This window comes from Nothoprocta perdicaria, unplaced genomic scaffold, assembly GCF_003342845.1.
Source record: "Nothoprocta perdicaria isolate Ctin4 unplaced genomic scaffold, notPer1 scaffold_101, whole genome shotgun sequence".
Lineage (NCBI taxonomy): Eukaryota > Metazoa > Chordata > Aves > Tinamiformes > Tinamidae > Nothoprocta > Nothoprocta perdicaria.
The window spans coordinates 2,586,923-2,602,550 of record NW_020454106.1 but is presented as its reverse complement, the minus strand read 5'-3'; the positions used below and the strand labels follow the sequence as shown (position 1 = coordinate 2,602,550).

The 15,628-nt window shown below is 61.0% G+C and overlaps 1 protein-coding gene across 1 annotated transcript; it reads right to left on the bottom strand.

Annotated features, from left to right (window-relative positions):
* Positions 1-14,443, bottom strand: PTK2B (protein tyrosine kinase 2 beta). The gene is made up of 29 exons (XM_026041270.1): positions 14,268-14,443; positions 14,075-14,162; positions 13,661-13,740; positions 13,166-13,228; positions 12,722-12,776; positions 11,955-12,095; positions 11,203-11,277; positions 10,384-10,485; positions 9,840-9,957; positions 9,578-9,617; positions 9,440-9,486; positions 9,059-9,112; positions 8,342-8,439; positions 8,160-8,244; positions 7,308-7,408; positions 7,081-7,196; positions 6,475-6,575; positions 6,144-6,233; positions 5,303-5,507; positions 4,611-4,719; positions 4,205-4,270; positions 3,200-3,325; positions 2,719-2,865; positions 1,457-1,492; positions 1,111-1,138; positions 953-999; positions 714-857; positions 338-418; positions 1-258 (listed from the first exon to the last, which is right to left on the bottom strand). The coding sequence occupies exons 2-29, from the start codon at positions 14,123-14,125 to the stop codon at positions 43-45; spliced, it is 2,622 nt and encodes an 873-aa protein (XP_025897055.1). The 5' UTR covers positions 14,126-14,162; positions 14,268-14,443; the 3' UTR covers positions 1-42.
* Between the last annotated feature and the right edge of the window lie 1,185 nt (positions 14,444-15,628).

The following is a 15,628-nucleotide window of genomic DNA, read 5'->3' as shown; positions in this document are numbered from 1 at the left end:
TCCGTCCCCAACCCTCGCCCGGGCCTTGCCCGGCCTCTCCTCTCACTCCAAGCACAGCTTGGCCAGGTTGCCCTGGAGCTTGGCTTGGTCCACAGCGTCCAGGAGGTTCTTGGCGTCCACGGCGAGCGCGTGGGAGGCCGTGAGCATCTGCCGCTTGCACTCGTCGCTCAGCGAGGTGACGGCGTTCTGCTGCGCCAGGCGCATCTTGTTGATGAGCTCAGCCAAGTCCTTGTTGAGCAGCTTCTGGGTGCCCTCGATCTGCGCGGGACACGCGGCGGGGTGAAGCGCGGGGGCGGCCGCGGCGCCCCGAGGCGCCCGCCGGCCCCGCGGGCCCTACCTCGGTGCGCGAGGCCGYGGGCAGCGCGGGCAGGATCTCGTCCACGCTGCCGATGAGCTTCCGCAGGGACAGGCCCACGTTCTGCGGGGAAGGCGGCCGGGCTGGGACGGCGCCAGGCTCCGGCCTGGATGCTCCCGGCGCGGAGCAGAGCCCGTGCCGCAGGCTCGGTGACAAGATGGGGACCGGGACACGGTGGGAAACGCTCTCCCCCACCGACTCCGAGGCCCACAGAGAAGCGGAGCGCGCTGGAAACGCTCCYATCATTGACCCAAGGATGTAATGCGGGAAAACGCTCCCTTCCATAGGGCCATCCCGAGGAGGATGCTGTGGGAATGAGGGAACGGGGCAGCGCYGGCACTGCCCGTTGCCTCCCTACCTTCACGGCCAGGATGTAGCCCTCGGGGGGCAGGAGGCTGATCTCGTTCTTGAGCTGCAGCACGGAGCGCACCAGCTCCATGACGTTGCCGTAGACCGCGTCGTCCGTGCGGTCCAGGTTGGCCGTGGGGGCCGGGTGGATGGGCTGCCGGGGAAGGGGGACACGGTGGGGTCCGCAGGGAAGCCCCGGAGCTGCCAGGCTCCCGGGAGGAGCGGGATGGGGATCCCAGGGGGCCTCACCTGGGCGCCGAGGCGCGGAGGCTTCTGCGGCGGCCCCGTGAACTCCGCTACGGCGTCGGTAAGGGAAAGGAAGCAGGGTCACTCCCGTGGGTGCTGCGCCGTCCCGCAGCATCGCCCGGGACGGACCCCCTGCGCTTCCCCCCGGCCGGAGCACTCACTGTAATCCGTCTCCTTCTCCGGGAGCAGCTGCTGAGGGAAGAAACACGGAGCAAGTTAAGAGGCGGCAACTTGCAGCCGGAGACGGTGAAGACGGAGGAGAAACCCCAGGGTAGGGCCCGTGCCAGGATGTTTGTCCTGGACCGGGAGGATTTCACCCCTTGAGGTGTCCTGGACCAAGATTTCACTGCTCGATGTTTCTGGCTATGTGTTTCCCCCAATAAACCAGTGATGGGCACGTGCTGGGGAGCTGCCACCACCCATCAAAGCTCTCCGGGGTCCCCAGCCGAMGGTCCCGCTGCAGCCCCTGCCACCAAGGTGCCCCCGGGCCCGCCTGGCACCACTCACCGGCGGGAGGTTGTTGTTCACGAACACCGTGGGGTCCTGCAAGGCAACGAGAGCCTCGTCAGAGGCAGCAGGCTGGGGGAGCCGGGGGTGCCCCAATCCAGGCTCTGTCCCGCGGGAATCGGGACTGGGAGACGCCTCTGGGTTTCCCAGGAAGTTGCTCTGGGCGAGTCCCTCTTCTCCAAGAGGCTACGTGGGGCTTTTTGGCTTTCTGCCCATTGATTTCACAGGGGTTTTCACCTGGCTGGGTGGCCGCTGCCCTGGGTGACACCAGGGACGTGGGACACTAGGGGAAATGACACTGGACGATATGGGACACCAGTAAACATGTAAAACCACTGATATGGGACACCACCATGGGAAACACGGGACCGAGCACGCAGAGCCGCTCCCATCCCCAGCAAAAATTCCTCAATTTCTGATTTTATCCCCTCACTTTGGAGCAGGAAAAGCAGCACCAGCCCCTCTTGCGCTGCCTGACAGAGGCCAGGAAAACACACTGCCGATCCACCAGGATCAGCCTCCAGGAAAACAAACGACGGGAACACTTTTTCCCAGCCCCACTGGGCCAAGGAATAGCGGAGAAGTCCAGGCTTTCCAGCCTATCCTTGCTCCCACCGCATCCCGCTACCTGCTCCACAGGGAAGCRCTGCTCCAGCTCCATCTGCTCCCCTGCCCCAGGGCCACCAGCCCCCTCTGACTGCAGCTCAAAATAATTAAGGTTAATTCAAGCGATTGCCTCCAGCTGCTCATCACATACAGCTGCTCCGGCCTCCACATCGGGGTGGTGCTGCTGAAAACGGGGTTGGTTCTTTTCCAGCTACGTCACTTGATCTAATAAAAGAGCCTTTGGGGTTTTTTTCCCCCCGCTTCCAAGCCTGCCTCGCTAAAAGCTGGTGCATTAGTCACCCATTAGCTATCTTAATTCCTTATTTAAAAAGTGTTACAAAAGCCCATTAAAAGGAGATTGCAAGGGTTTAAAAACTCCCCGAGTTTCAAAACATTCATTTCCCAAAGCCTCTCTGGGAGATTTTTAAGAGAGGGCAGAAAATAAGGAGGTGCAAGCGTTTTGGTTATGCCAGAGGCCGTTCTTCTGGGGAAAAACCAGGTTTTCCAGCCGTGAAAAGTGACCTTAATGACTGCAGTAAGTGGAAAACCCATGCTGTGAAACGCTTAGGGGAAAAGAATGTCACCAAGGGACATTTGGCACAGCAGGGACATTTGGCACGGGGCCTTGCGGGGGCACAGCGAGGTGTGGGGCTCACCAGGGCCTTCTCCTCCTGCCTCAGCCACTGGTAGTCCTCCAGCATCTGCTTCTGCTGCTTGTCCAGGAGCTGCCGCATCCTGAGGCGCTCCAGCTCCCAGAGCTTCTGTGCCTCCTCCCGGCTGCTGGGCCGCAGGAAATCCTCCTCCTGGCAGGGCGAGAGGCAGTGGGACAGCAGCAGTCGGTGACAGTGGCACTCGGGTGACAGCGACGCTCGGGTGACAGCGTCCCGCTCCGTGCACGCAATCCATGCATGGCACCTGCCTGCCCCGGGACGTGCCCCCGGCGGCTTTGCAGGCACCATCCGAGCGGAGCAGGCAGCAAAGGGCCCCCGAGGTGGGACGGAGGGAGGCCCTGAGCCTCCCATAAGCGAGGTCAGAGCCTCTGGCAGCAGCAGGCAGCGAAGCAGAGCGCGGTGCAGCCCCCCCGTGCCCCCCACATGCACCGTGGGCACCGGGCAGGGCTGCGGGGACCYCTCTTACCCTCATGCTGTGGCGCTTGAGGACGTGGTGGCGGTTGAGCGGCGGCGTGTGCAGGGAGCTCGCGGGCGACTGGTACTCCACGGGGCTGGTGAGCGTGGGCGAGCTGGCGCACAGGCCCTCGGGCACCTGCGGGGGGCACGGGGGCGGCACGGAGCGGGGCACGGGAGCCACGGCGAGGGGCGTTAGTGGGGGCGGGCACACGGAGGGGCAAGCGGAGCGCGCTTGGGAGAGGGGCTTTTGCACCAGGGCCTGGGCGAGACGGGGCTCCCTCCATCCCGATGCCCGTCGGTGGCTCGGGATGGCGACTATTCCTATTTCTCCTGGCTGGGATGTTCGCTTGAGCCCGGGAGGTGCCTCGTCCCACTGCCCTTCCCAAGCCCTACCTGTCCTGGAAGGAGAGCCCCAAAGAGCAGCCGCTCCTGCAGACTTTGTCCCGGTGCCCTGGGACGGACACCAACCCGCCAAGGCGGTGGCATCCCGGTGGTGACACCCAAGGAGTCTGCCCCCTTGCAAAATTCCACCAAATCCTGTCCTAATTCTGCCCCTCGGCTCCCATGGCTGTTCCCAGGGGCCTTCCCTGTGTCCCAGTGCAAAGGGCCACCAAACTCAGCCCCTAGGGCCACCAGAGAGCAGCGAAGCCCTCCTCTCTGCGTGGCCAGAGCGGCGGGTGCCCTGTGGCACCCCACTGCACCAGCCGTCCTGGGGCGAAAGCCTCTCCCCRAGCTCCAAAGCACGAACAAAACACAGGGCACGAGCGCGTGGTTAGAGCAGGGCTGGATCCGCCGCGGAGCTGAGTCCTGCTTGCAAGGCAAAGGGAAGCACTCAGTGACGCAGTGGTGGCGGTGGCGGCGCAGAGCGGCTTGGGAGCCACATATCTCGRTCCCAAATTCCACCACGGCAGTTGTCCCACGGGCTGGGGCACCGGCCGAGCCCCAGGTGCTGCTTCCAGGCGTCAGATCCCGTGCTCAGGTCGCCCACTGGCTCGTCCCGGCTRTGGAGCCTTACCTGGAACTGCAGCTTGGGAGCCAGGAGGTTGTTCTGGGGCGGCGCTTTGTACTTGGGCCTGCTGGGCTGTGGGAGGAGAGGAAGAGGGGGAAATGTAGATGAATAAAGTGTCTTTGCTGGCTACCTTAGCTCAGGGTTGCTCATTTCAGAATATTTCAGAATATTTCAGAATATTTAAGGTTGGAAGGGACCTCTACAGATCATCTAGTCCAACCTTCCTGCTCAAGCAGGCACACCTAGAGCATGTAATCATCTTCTGCTCGGAGGCAGGGTATTGCACACGTCCGTGGGGGAAGCAAAAGCACAGCTTTACCAAGCTGGCAAGGGTACCCCTGGGCATCCAAGGGAGGTGCTGGCCCCTCGTGTCCTGCCCAGCTGCCCGTGCCAGGCTCTGTCCCCTCCTCACCTTTGGGGGYGGCTCCTGGAATGCCGGTGGCTCCATGATTTTGGGAGGCCGGTGGCGATTATTCCTCTCCTGCTCCTTGGCAAGCTCCTTCTCCATCAGGTAAATGTCACTGCGTGGGGAGGTGAAGGGGAAAACAAAACAGGAAGGGGGATTAGCAGAGTCCCATCCAGCTGGACACATCTCCAGTGTAGGGGAATTCATAAACTAGACGTGCTGTGGAAAATAGGAGGCCACCAGCACCAGTAAGTTCCGAGCAGCTCCGGTTCTGGCTGCAGGCTCAGAGCTCCACTCAGCTCCTTCCCAYCTGGTTCCTGGGAAAGGAAACGGCTCAAATATAGTGGATTAAAGAGTGAATTGACCCAAACTTCTGGAGGCRCCTTCTGGGGATGTCGTGAGACATGGGAGCTGCTGCAAAACTGAGAGAAGCTTTTTGCAGTCAACTTATCTGCCGTTTCAGAATTAAAAATGGATAATTCTCCCTGAAGGCTTTTCAAACTGTGAGGAGAAAAGAGTTGATTCCTGCTTGTCCATGAGGAGCAAACGGTCCCCACTGCAACCCAAGCACCACCAGCAGCACAAGCTGGGGACAGGTTCCTAAGAGCCCTTTGACTTTGGGGGTTGCCAGAGAACTCGGGACGTCGCCTCTTGCCCGGGTGCAGTTTTGGGGCACCCCTCGGCGCCGCCCTGCTCACCTCAGGCTGCAGACCAGCTCCTTGAACTTGGGCCTCTCGCTGGGGTCGTAGTCCCAGCAGCGCGTCATGAGGGTGTAGAGGACGGGCGGGCAGAGGTCSGGCTTGGGCAGGCGGTCGCCCTTCTCCAGCACCCCGATCACGTCCTTGTTCTCCAGCCAGAAGAAGGGCTGCTTGCCGTAGCTCAGGATCTCCCACATGCACACGGCTGTGGGCACAAGATGCCATGGATAGCGGGGCACGCCAGGAGCCCATGGGGAGGCTAAGGGGATGCTGGATCACAGGAGCAAGTTCTATGGATGCTCTGGGAGCTAGGCAGGGAATCATTGCTCTCTCAGGCATTTGGAGACTTGGTCACAGCTCCGTGCTCTGCTGCRTCCAAGCAGGACACTCTGAGTTTCCGTTCTCCAGGTGGAAAATGTGGAGAAAAATGCTCCCTGCTGCTCCAAGGATATGAAAGGAGCCAAGCTCCTGTGTTACTGAGGAGCATGGGACTATTGGGGACGGACAGACTGACAGGGGAGGACTAGAGGCTACTGCAAGGTGCAGATGGGCTGGGGGATGGATATTTGCAAAGAGTGGAGTTTGACTTGGCCTCCCCGACCAGACACCAAGGTCCTGAATTCCCTGGAGGAGGCACTTAGTGATAACTGAATTGCAGGAAAGCCCGAGCTTTCTCCTGAGAACCTTCTTCTTAGGTATCTTTCCCAAAGGGCATATCTGGGATAATGTCAGGCCTCTGCATTTACAACAGGAAGCCGAGAGCAGAATTTGGCCGTGGGGGTTAAGACAGTGCCCCGCGAGGAGGACAAGGAGCCCGTCCCGTTCCCACCCCTCCACGCACCAAACATCCACACGTCGCTGGCCGTCGTGAAGCGGCGGAAGTTGATGGACTCCGGGGACATCCACTTGATGGGGAGACGGGTCACGGATGCTGGCGGAGGCAGAAACAGTGGCCACGGTTAGAGCAGCGTGGCAGGAGAAGATGCACCCAGTGCAGCCCTGCACAAGCCAGGCAGGGGGACAAGACCCCTGCATGTCCCTTGCTACCCACCCCTGCTGGGACAGCCCTGGCCCCTTCCCACCACCCCTCGCTTGCCCATCTGCAGCTCTCCTGCAATTGCTCTGAGCCTCATTGCATGCCAGGGCCAGCAGGCCCCTCGCACACTCCTTACCTTTATAGTACTCCTCATCCTCTATGTACCTGGAGAGGCCAAAGTCACCCAGCTTCACGCATTCTGGAGAGGCCACCAGGATATTCCTCACGGCAATATCCCTGCAAGGAGAAAGACCCTTGACTGGGGAGAAGGAGGAACGTGGAGAAGGGATGGACCTCAGGTCAGGAGACGAGCTCACTCCTGCAAAAGCAGCTTGCCTGGTGCCAAGGGCCTGCACCTTGGTCCACAGTGAAGGGTGCTGCCAACCTGCTTGCCCGCATGGCATGGTCCTACTTGCCCATCCATCTATCCCAGGCCCAGGTCTCTACCTTTCCCTTCCTCYCTCAGCATCCCAGTCTTTTCTTTCCCCTAGGCTCTCAAGAGGGACTTGCCCCTCCAGGGAAAGCAGGGAAATGGGAACTGCTTCTCCTCGGGACAGCACTTTTGTGACTCCCCATGTCGCAATGGGCCAGGCCTTGGGAGAGGGGCTGCTCTCCTTGTCCCATCCATCTCCACTACAAAACCAACCATGCTGGAATTGGCCTTTCCCAATGTCCACCTCCAGGCGCTTCTGAGCTGCCACGCAGGCCCCTGGCTGAGCCTCCCTGCCCTGGCCTGTGTCACCTGTGCACGCAGTTGATGGCCTCCAGGTAAGCCAGGGCTTTGCTGATCTGCAGCGCGTACAGGATGAGCGTGGGCACGGCCAGCGAGTGCTTGTTCTGCTCCAGGTACTGCCCCAGCTGCAAAGCAGGGCTGGGGTGAGGGACAAGCGTGGGCAGCCTTAGCCCAGCGCTGTGGGGCCGGGAAGAGGCAGGGGGGGCCTCGCTATGGGGCTCCCCAACGCTGCTCACCTCTCCGTAGGGGTAGAGCTCCATGATGATCCAGGTGGGCTCCTCTTCCGCGATGCCGATGAGCTTAACGATGTGGGGGTGGTCCAGCTTCTTCATCAGCACTGCGGGGAGACCACAGTCACACAGGGAGCCCCATGGTGCAAGGGTGCTCCCCGGGAACCCACTCCTTCCTGCAGGGGTGCAGGGGCACAGCGATGCCATAGGGCTGGATGAGGGGACAGCAGGAATTGCCAGGGACCTCCTACCACCTCTGCGATGGGGCTGGAGAAGCCTCCTGACTTCCAGCTCCTGCAGATCTGTGGTCAGCTGGCATGTGACTACTCTCATGCAAGGTTTCAGTGGCCCTCAGGAGGATCTCTAGGCCCCAGCACTTCGATCCCCTGCAGACTGTCCCCTCTGCAGGTCCTTGCAGCCAGGGTCTGGCCTGCAAGCTCTTCTACCCCAGATCAGCAGCCTATTCCAGCCACCCGTGTTGCCTTTCTCAGCCCTGGGTGCTGTTAGCAGTGAAGGTACCAAGGCATGAGCCCCACAGCGTCCCTTCCCATTCCCTCCCACTGCTGCTCTGTATCGATCCATCACGTTCCCAGCAGGACAGAGCCGGAGATCCGGAGGGGACAACCTGCCTCTCAGCTTCCCCCATCCCTTCTGCTCACCCCTGAGCCCTTGCACCGAGCGCTGCAAGCAGCGACCTCGCCACAAGGCAGGATCCTGCTGCCCAGCCCGGCCCCTGCCTGCATCGGGCATCAGGGATCCCAGAGCAGGAGAGAGGACCCGAGCCCCGTTCTGGGCAGCTGTGCCCAAGCTGGAGGAGTTCAGGGCTGGCCAGGTCCACCGGCAGGACCTCCAGCATACCCGCTTCGCTCAGGAACTTGTCCTTGTTCTCCGGGCTGCAGTCCTTCTTGCAAGTCTTCACGGCCACGTTGATCCGCTCCCCCTTCTGTAAAGAGAAGCAGGGGAGGTTCCCCGCTTCACCTGCTGCACCCCACTTCCCTTGGCCATCACCACCAGGGAGATGGAGAGGGCAGCAAACTCACCGGGTTGGTGTAGATGCCCTCATACACCTCTCCGAAGAAGCCTTCCCCCAGGATCCTGCCCAGCGCCACGTCCTCCCGGGAGATCCCATAGTACTGGACTTCATGGATGGGGAGACAGAGCAGGATCAGTGGGCGCTGGCAGCTCCTCTCTCCTGGCAGTAGCCACAGGGGAAACTGCTGCCCCCCAGTCCTGCTCTTCACACTGTGTGGATTTTGGTGACCCTTGGGAACCCTCCTCCATGAAGCTCCCACCAAAGGCAGAGCCATGGGTCTCACTCCATGGCATGCAGAGCAACTCCTGCTCCTTCAGCTCCTCTCTGAGGAAGAGGGTGGTCCTAAGGTGAGCCATGTGGGCATAGTCTTCCTCCCTGCTTTGGAGCAGGGAGGAGGGTTCGTTGGGAAATTGGGGTAGGGAAGAAAAGGAGAAGAAAAGAGTAGGTSTAGTTGGGGTATGGGAAGATGGAGAAGGGGATGAGATGCAGAGCCCGGGGAGTCTGTCCTAGCTGGGGTTGAAGGGTSAATAAATGGGGTGAAATGGGGGATGTGGGAGTTCCTGCAGGGGCTGGCGGGGTGGCAGGAGGTGGGACGGGGGATGTGGCAGGATGTGTGTGACAGGAGAGCAGGGGAGCCAGCACATGTCTGTGTGAGGTCCTGTCCTGGGAGTCCTGCTCCGGCCCCACACTGCCCAGTCAGGACACSCAGCAGGGTGACACCTACCTCCAGACCGCGGTCTCGAGGGATCATCCGGGATTTCAGCATAAATATCAGATTCTAGGGCAAGAAAGAGGTTTCAGGCAGTGACCCTGACAGCTCTTCAGGCACACACACTTCCCGCAGCATCCCTGAACGGTCTGGCCTTCATGGTGAGGGTCCCTTGGTGTTCCCAAGGGTATCGTGTCCCATGGGTGCATGGGAAGCAGCCCTGGCTTTTGCACTCCAGGAGGATGCTCAGCAGCATCTCTGCTCACACACAAAAAGGCAGGGGGGTCCCCCTGCACCAAAACCAAATCCCCCCAGGTCCCCTCTCAGAAAGGCTGTGGGACAGCCCTGTTGACACCCGCGGCTGGTGGGAAGGAAGGAAATGAGTCTGAAACTCACCCACGCTTATGCTGTCTGACAGCACGGATTTTCTCTCCTCTAGGTGCCTATGGGGCAGAAGGAGGCTCAGGTTATGGAACAGGGAGAGACACCAGGATGGGGCAAACAGCCTCACTTTGAGGCCTATGTGTGACTTACTGGGATGGGATCTGTGGCAGGCTGATCCTCTTCTCCTTCTCTGCGGAGAAGAGAGCAGAAAACCTTTACCAGATGTCCCTAACAGACCCTGGGGACCTCTTGTTGTCCCCTGCTCCTCGTCGGCCACAGTGCTGCCTCCCGGGGGGACGTGGGGCAGGTCACTCCATGCACCCCGACAGCTCCCCATGAAGACCATGGAGAGCTAGCCCGCAGGAAAGCAGAGTGCTTTGGAAATGCCCCCACCCTGGGGCTCCACACTCACCTTTCCGGGAGAAGACGATGAGGGAGGTTTCCAGGTCGCCCTGCAGCCGGCAGTAGCCGTCTATGAGATCAGCCATGTTCTCCGCCTCRGCCAGAGAGGACGTCTTGATAGCCAGGGACTAGCAGAGACAGCGAGGACACGGGTTTAGGTGAGCCAGGGCCCGGCAGGCAGAGGGGTCCCCCCAGACCCGTGCACCCAGAGACGAGGACTGGGGGACACTGGGGCTCCCTCCCCTTTTCCACTCATCTTGAGTTAGGTCAGAGCATCTCCAAGAACTTCTTCCCCACTCAGCAGTGGGCCCCAGTCTCCCCAGCACCCTGGACCAGCGCCCAGGACCCCCYAGCCCACGTGTCCACCATGAACCCCCACCAGGGACCAGGAGACCATCAACTCCTTCCTACTCTGACCCCACAGTATCTCGTTCAACAGGAAGATAAGGCATCACCCCTGGCCCCACCATCGCGCGCGCAGCCCTGCAGAGCCCGGCATGCTCATTACAGCCGTGTTCAACCCTGCAGCCTCCCGCCCAGCGCGCGGGCCTCACCTGGGGGGTGCCCGCCAGCCCCAGCTGCAGCACGGCCCTGCCCTCCCCAACATTCGAGCACTTGATGGACTTGATGTGCTTGAACTCGGCCAGGCAGGTGGGCTGCGGGAGCAAGGGAGGCCGTCAGCGCCGCCGCAGCCTGCGCTCGGCAGCAGCGCTCTCAGCCCCGCGCACAGAATCCCTGAATGGTTGAGGTTGGAAGGGACCTCTAGAGATCATCTAGTCCACCCTTCCTGCYCAAGCAGGGACACCCAGAGCACGKGGCACAGGGYGGCATCCAGGYGGGTTTTGGAGACCTCCAGAGAAGGAGACTCCACARCCTCCCTGGGCAGCCTGTGCCAGGGCTCTGTCACCCTCACAGTGAAGAAGTTCCTCCTCACCTGGAGATGGAACTGCCTGTGTTGCAGCTTGTACCCATTGCCCCTTGTCCTGTCACAGGCCACCACTGAGAAGAGCTTGGTCCCCTCCCTGCTACATTCCCCCTTCATGAACTTATATATGTTAATCAGATCCCCTCTCAGCTTCTCTTCTCCAAGCTGAACAGGCCCAACTCACTCAATCTCTCCTCATACGAGAGATGTTCCATTCCCTTAATCATCTTTGTTGCTCTCCGCTGGACCCTCTCTAGAAGATCCATGCACCCAGAGATGTGTCCTGGATCACTCCAGCCACTGCTTGCTCTCCCTGGGGTCTCCTCCGTGTTCCCTGGCACCCCATGACATGACTCACGTGCCATGGCTACCCCAGCTCTGGGCCCTGCCACGCTCTACCAGGGCTCCTGGGGCTCCCTGTGCTGCCCTTGGCACCCAGCTCACCTACCTTGGCCTCCTTGCTCGTCATCTGCCGGATGCCCTTGGGCCCGATGACCAGGTCCACGGTGATGTTCCACTCTTGCTGCGAGGAAAGCAGAAGGATGATGTGAATATTCAGGGGGCTCCTTTTGTAACCATCTGCCCTCATGAGTGTGGGACACTTGGGAAAAATCGCCTTCAAGGAGAGATTTGGAGAGGTGCTGGGGCCTGGCGGAGGGAGCAACACGGGGGAAGACCAATATGTGGGTCTTCTACCTCCTCCTTGCCCCAGCCCTCAGCTTCCCAGGCACCGGTCACCCCAGCCCTGCTTGCACTTGTCCTYGTGGAAGCAGCACCAGGGGTTCCCACCACCCCAAATCCCCCCTGCAGCCCCAGCCTCTTGTAGCTGTCACCATCCTCCAAAAAGGGCCACCAGGTGTCCGCACTGCAGGGAACGGGGAAAACGCTAAATATCCCCACTTCCCTCTGGGATGAGGATGAGGAATCAGGAATCTGCAGCATTCAGGRGACCTGGATTTTTCCTTTGCCTCCCTTGGGAGGACTAAAGGAATTCCCAGGCATCGGCCATGCCCTGCAGGGCTCGCATGCCTGTGCCCGTGCACTAAATAACCAAAAGCAGAGCCCTTCTCYGGCATGGAGGGACCACACCGGCCCAACACGCTCCATCCTGGAACACCCCAGCCCCGGAGCAGGGTGTCCCTGCCCTCCACGTGCCACCCCACGCGGTGCCCAGGCCGGGGGTKCATTGCCAGGCCTCACCACGAGCTCGCAGCGGTAGCTCTCCTGGTCGATGTTGGCGAAGGTGGCGAGGGTGTGCAGGAACTTGAGGATGCACTCGTCCTCCCGCAGCAGGGCGTACTGCTGGAACGTCTGCTGGATCATCTTCCGAAACTGCTTGGGCTGGGGGGACGCTCGGTCACCGCGGGGCAGCCCCCGGGCTCGCAGCGGGAGCGAGCGCAGCCTTGCACACGTGTGTTCACACATGCACATACATACAGCACACGTGTGTGTGCCACGTGCCTCCATGCCACATGTCACATGTTCTACATGTGGGCAGGTAAGCATGCACATACGTGTGGATCCACACGTGCACATGCATGGTCACATGTGTGCATGCACATGTATTTATGCATGTAAATAGAGTTTCACGTGTGTGAGCAGATGTTTGTGCATCCCTATATCCATACACATGCATATGCACATATATGTGCGTGCAGATACATTGTGTGGGCAGACAGGCATGCACACGTGTCTGCAAATCCACACGCACACACCGCTGCACACGCCTGGCTCTATGAGCACACACATGTACATGCACACGCGTGTGCAAGCAGATGCACCTGCACGCGTGCATGCAGACCTCCGTGTGAACACAAGTGTGGCAGACATGTAGGTACAGGCACCTGCAAGGCCACACGTGAACACCCCAGCACACACATGTGTGCGTGCCCGCCTTGCACATGTRTGTGTGCGAACACACGAACACACCCATCCCTGCTCGGGCACACCTGGACACAACCGCTCACCTTCAGGTTCTCCTGCATCTGGCTGGGGAAGAAGAGGTCCAGGCCCACCTCTTTCCTGGAAGGCAGAGAGCCCCCCGTGCAGGTTAACAGAGCAGCAGAGCACCCATGGGGACTGCAAAGTGGTGACATGTGGCACATGGGGGGAAAAACATGGGCCAGGGAATTGGGATCCCAACACAGGGGTCTCACTGGCACAAGGAACGAGCCTGAAACCTGCTAGGACAGGGATGCAGGGCACCCACCCTGCTCTCTCTGCACCCTTCATTCACTAACATTAGCAGGGTTAGCTCTTTCTCCCAGGAGGATGAGGAGGGTCAGTGCTGAAGGCCTGTGTGCAGGATCCCAGCTGGAAGGGGCGGTTTAGGGGCAAGGGGCTCTGTGCAGGCACGGGGGCAGTTCTGGGCACCCCAAGGCTGTGGGGTTGTGCTGGCTGTGTCTACTCACTCCAGGAACTCAAAGTTGGACTTCTTATCCAGGGCGTTCTGGGGCATGTCCTTGTAAAACCTCCTGCGAGAAGGGAGAGACGTCAGCGGGACACAGAGCCACCCCCTACACGTCCCCCTGTCCCTGCGCTCAGACCCTGACCCCAGAGGGCAGAGCCCTAAGGCGCTTGGCACCACAAACACCATCCGAGCTCCCTCCTCACAGGATCCCAGGGTGGCTGAGGTTGGAAGGGACCCCCAGGGCTCCCCCAGCCCCCCTGCTCCAGCAGGGACACCCAGAGCACGGGGCACCCGGGCGCATCCCGGCGCGCTGGCAGATCTGCAGAGCAGGAGCCTCCGCAGCCTCCCTGGGCAGCCTGGGCCAGGGCTCGGGCACCCTCCCACCAAACAAGTTCTTCCTCACGGCCACATGGAGCTGCCTGCGCTGCAACCTGCACCCACTGCCCCTTGGCCTGCCACCGGCCACCACTGCTTTTCAGGTCCCCAAGGCACCTACCTGAGCTCGAGGCAGCCCAGCTGCAAGGCCATGCCTTCGCTCACCTTGCTGGCGTAGTTCTGCATGTAGTCGCTGCGGAGCTGCAGGGGACAGCGCGGCGTCGGCAGGACGCACCCGCACACCCCGCGGCCCTCCCGCGCCCCCGGGAACGGGCTGAGGAGGTTTGTGGCTCTATTCAGCACGGCTGGGAGCAGTGGCTGCTGCTGGAGCAGCCTCAGGGAGATGGTGCAAACGGGCCACAAGGTCCGGGGGTTGGTGGATGGTATTTAGAGGGCTGGGGAGGAGGAGAAGCCCTCCTGGGGCTGGGGCAGGGGCTCTGGAGGCGAGTCGGRGTGGCCAGAGCAGCCTTGTGCACCCAATCAGAGTGATGTCGCACTGCGGTCGAGGCCAGGAGACACCATGAACCCCTCTGACCTGCTGGTAGAAGTAGAGCAGCGTGGTCCTGTCCTCCTTGAAACGCTCCATGTARTCCTCCGGGAGGTAGCGGATTTGGAGATCGTACCTGGCGGCACAGGAGAGCCCCCGTTGGGCACCTGTCCCTCTAAGAGGGGTGCAGAGCTGCCCCGGGGCCGCCGGGGTCCCTGCCCGGGGGTCCCTGCCCACCTACCTCCACTCRGCCTCCAGGTGCAGGCACTCGTACTTCTCCTGCACCTCGCCCACCGTCAGGTCCGGGTGCAGCCAGTGKATCTCGTCCGACTTGACGTGCTTGAGGCGCAGCCCGTAGCACTCGGCCAGCTTGATGTCRGGCCCGATGCGGCCGCTCACCAGGATGGACTTGATCACCTCCTGGCGAAGGGCAGGGAGAAGCAGCTGTGAGACCTGACACCTTCATCCCCAGCAGCGCATCCCTAGCACTCCAGGTCCCCCTGCATCTACGCCGTGAACACAGAGAGATCAAAAATGAGCAGAAAACCCAACACGACCGCACCAGGAACGTCCCTGCAGGGAGAGCACAGCTCCACGCACAGATGTTAGCCCCAAGGGTATCCACGTGAGGCCTCCAAAGATGCCTTGGCCTTGGTCARCCTGCTCTGCAGCAACCCACAGCCTTGAGGTGTCTTGCCCAAGYTCTTTGACTTGGTGTCTTGGACCAGGATGAAACCCGAAGGGGTCATTTGCTGCCTTCTTCGTGCTCCAGTGGAGCTCACAAYGGATACGCAGCACCACCCAAGCCCCAAAGCAGACACTGGTGGCAGTGCCCAGCCTGGCTCACTCCAGCCCCACGTCCTCACCAAGCCTTCATTGATGGGAACGGATGACTGGGGAAGAGAACAGAGAAAAARGATCTGATCTATCCTTCACATCTCCCGGTCTCCAGCTCCTTGTGAGTGCGGAGCCACCAAAGAGGGACAGAATTTCCACGTGCTCAGGAGCCCGCAGCGTATTTGCTTTGCAGGAGCTTGTCCTGTCTTGCCCGGACGCCCGAGCGACTCGTGTTCACGGTCCTCTGCGGCACCGCGGGGCCACGAGCGGCCTGCCAGGCTCTGCAGGGCTCCCCGTGACACACGTCTGCCTCGAGAGCCACCCGAGGCGGCGGTGGCCCCGCGACCTGCAGATAAGGAGCTCTGCATTGCGCCACCCTGCAGCTCCCAGGCTTGCTGAGGCGCCTGGCGCCCGCCTGGATGGGTCTGAGCAGGTCCTGGCGTGGACCGTGGGATGAGGGATCTTTGGAGATCATCTAGTCCAACRCCCTGCRCATGCAGGGTCATCTAGGGCACGTTGGACCCATGGCATCCAAGTGGGTTTTGAACATCTCCAGAGAAGGAGACTCTGCAACCTCTCTGGGCAACCTGCTCCAGTGCTCTGTCAGTCTCACAAAACCATGGGACACCAGCCTGGGACATTGTGGCCATGGGACACCAGCATGGTTGGTACGTTAAGGCCATGGGACCACCAGCACGGCCCCTCCTGGCCACGGGACATCAGCATAGCCCATGATGGCCATGGGTCATCAGCCTGGTAGATTAT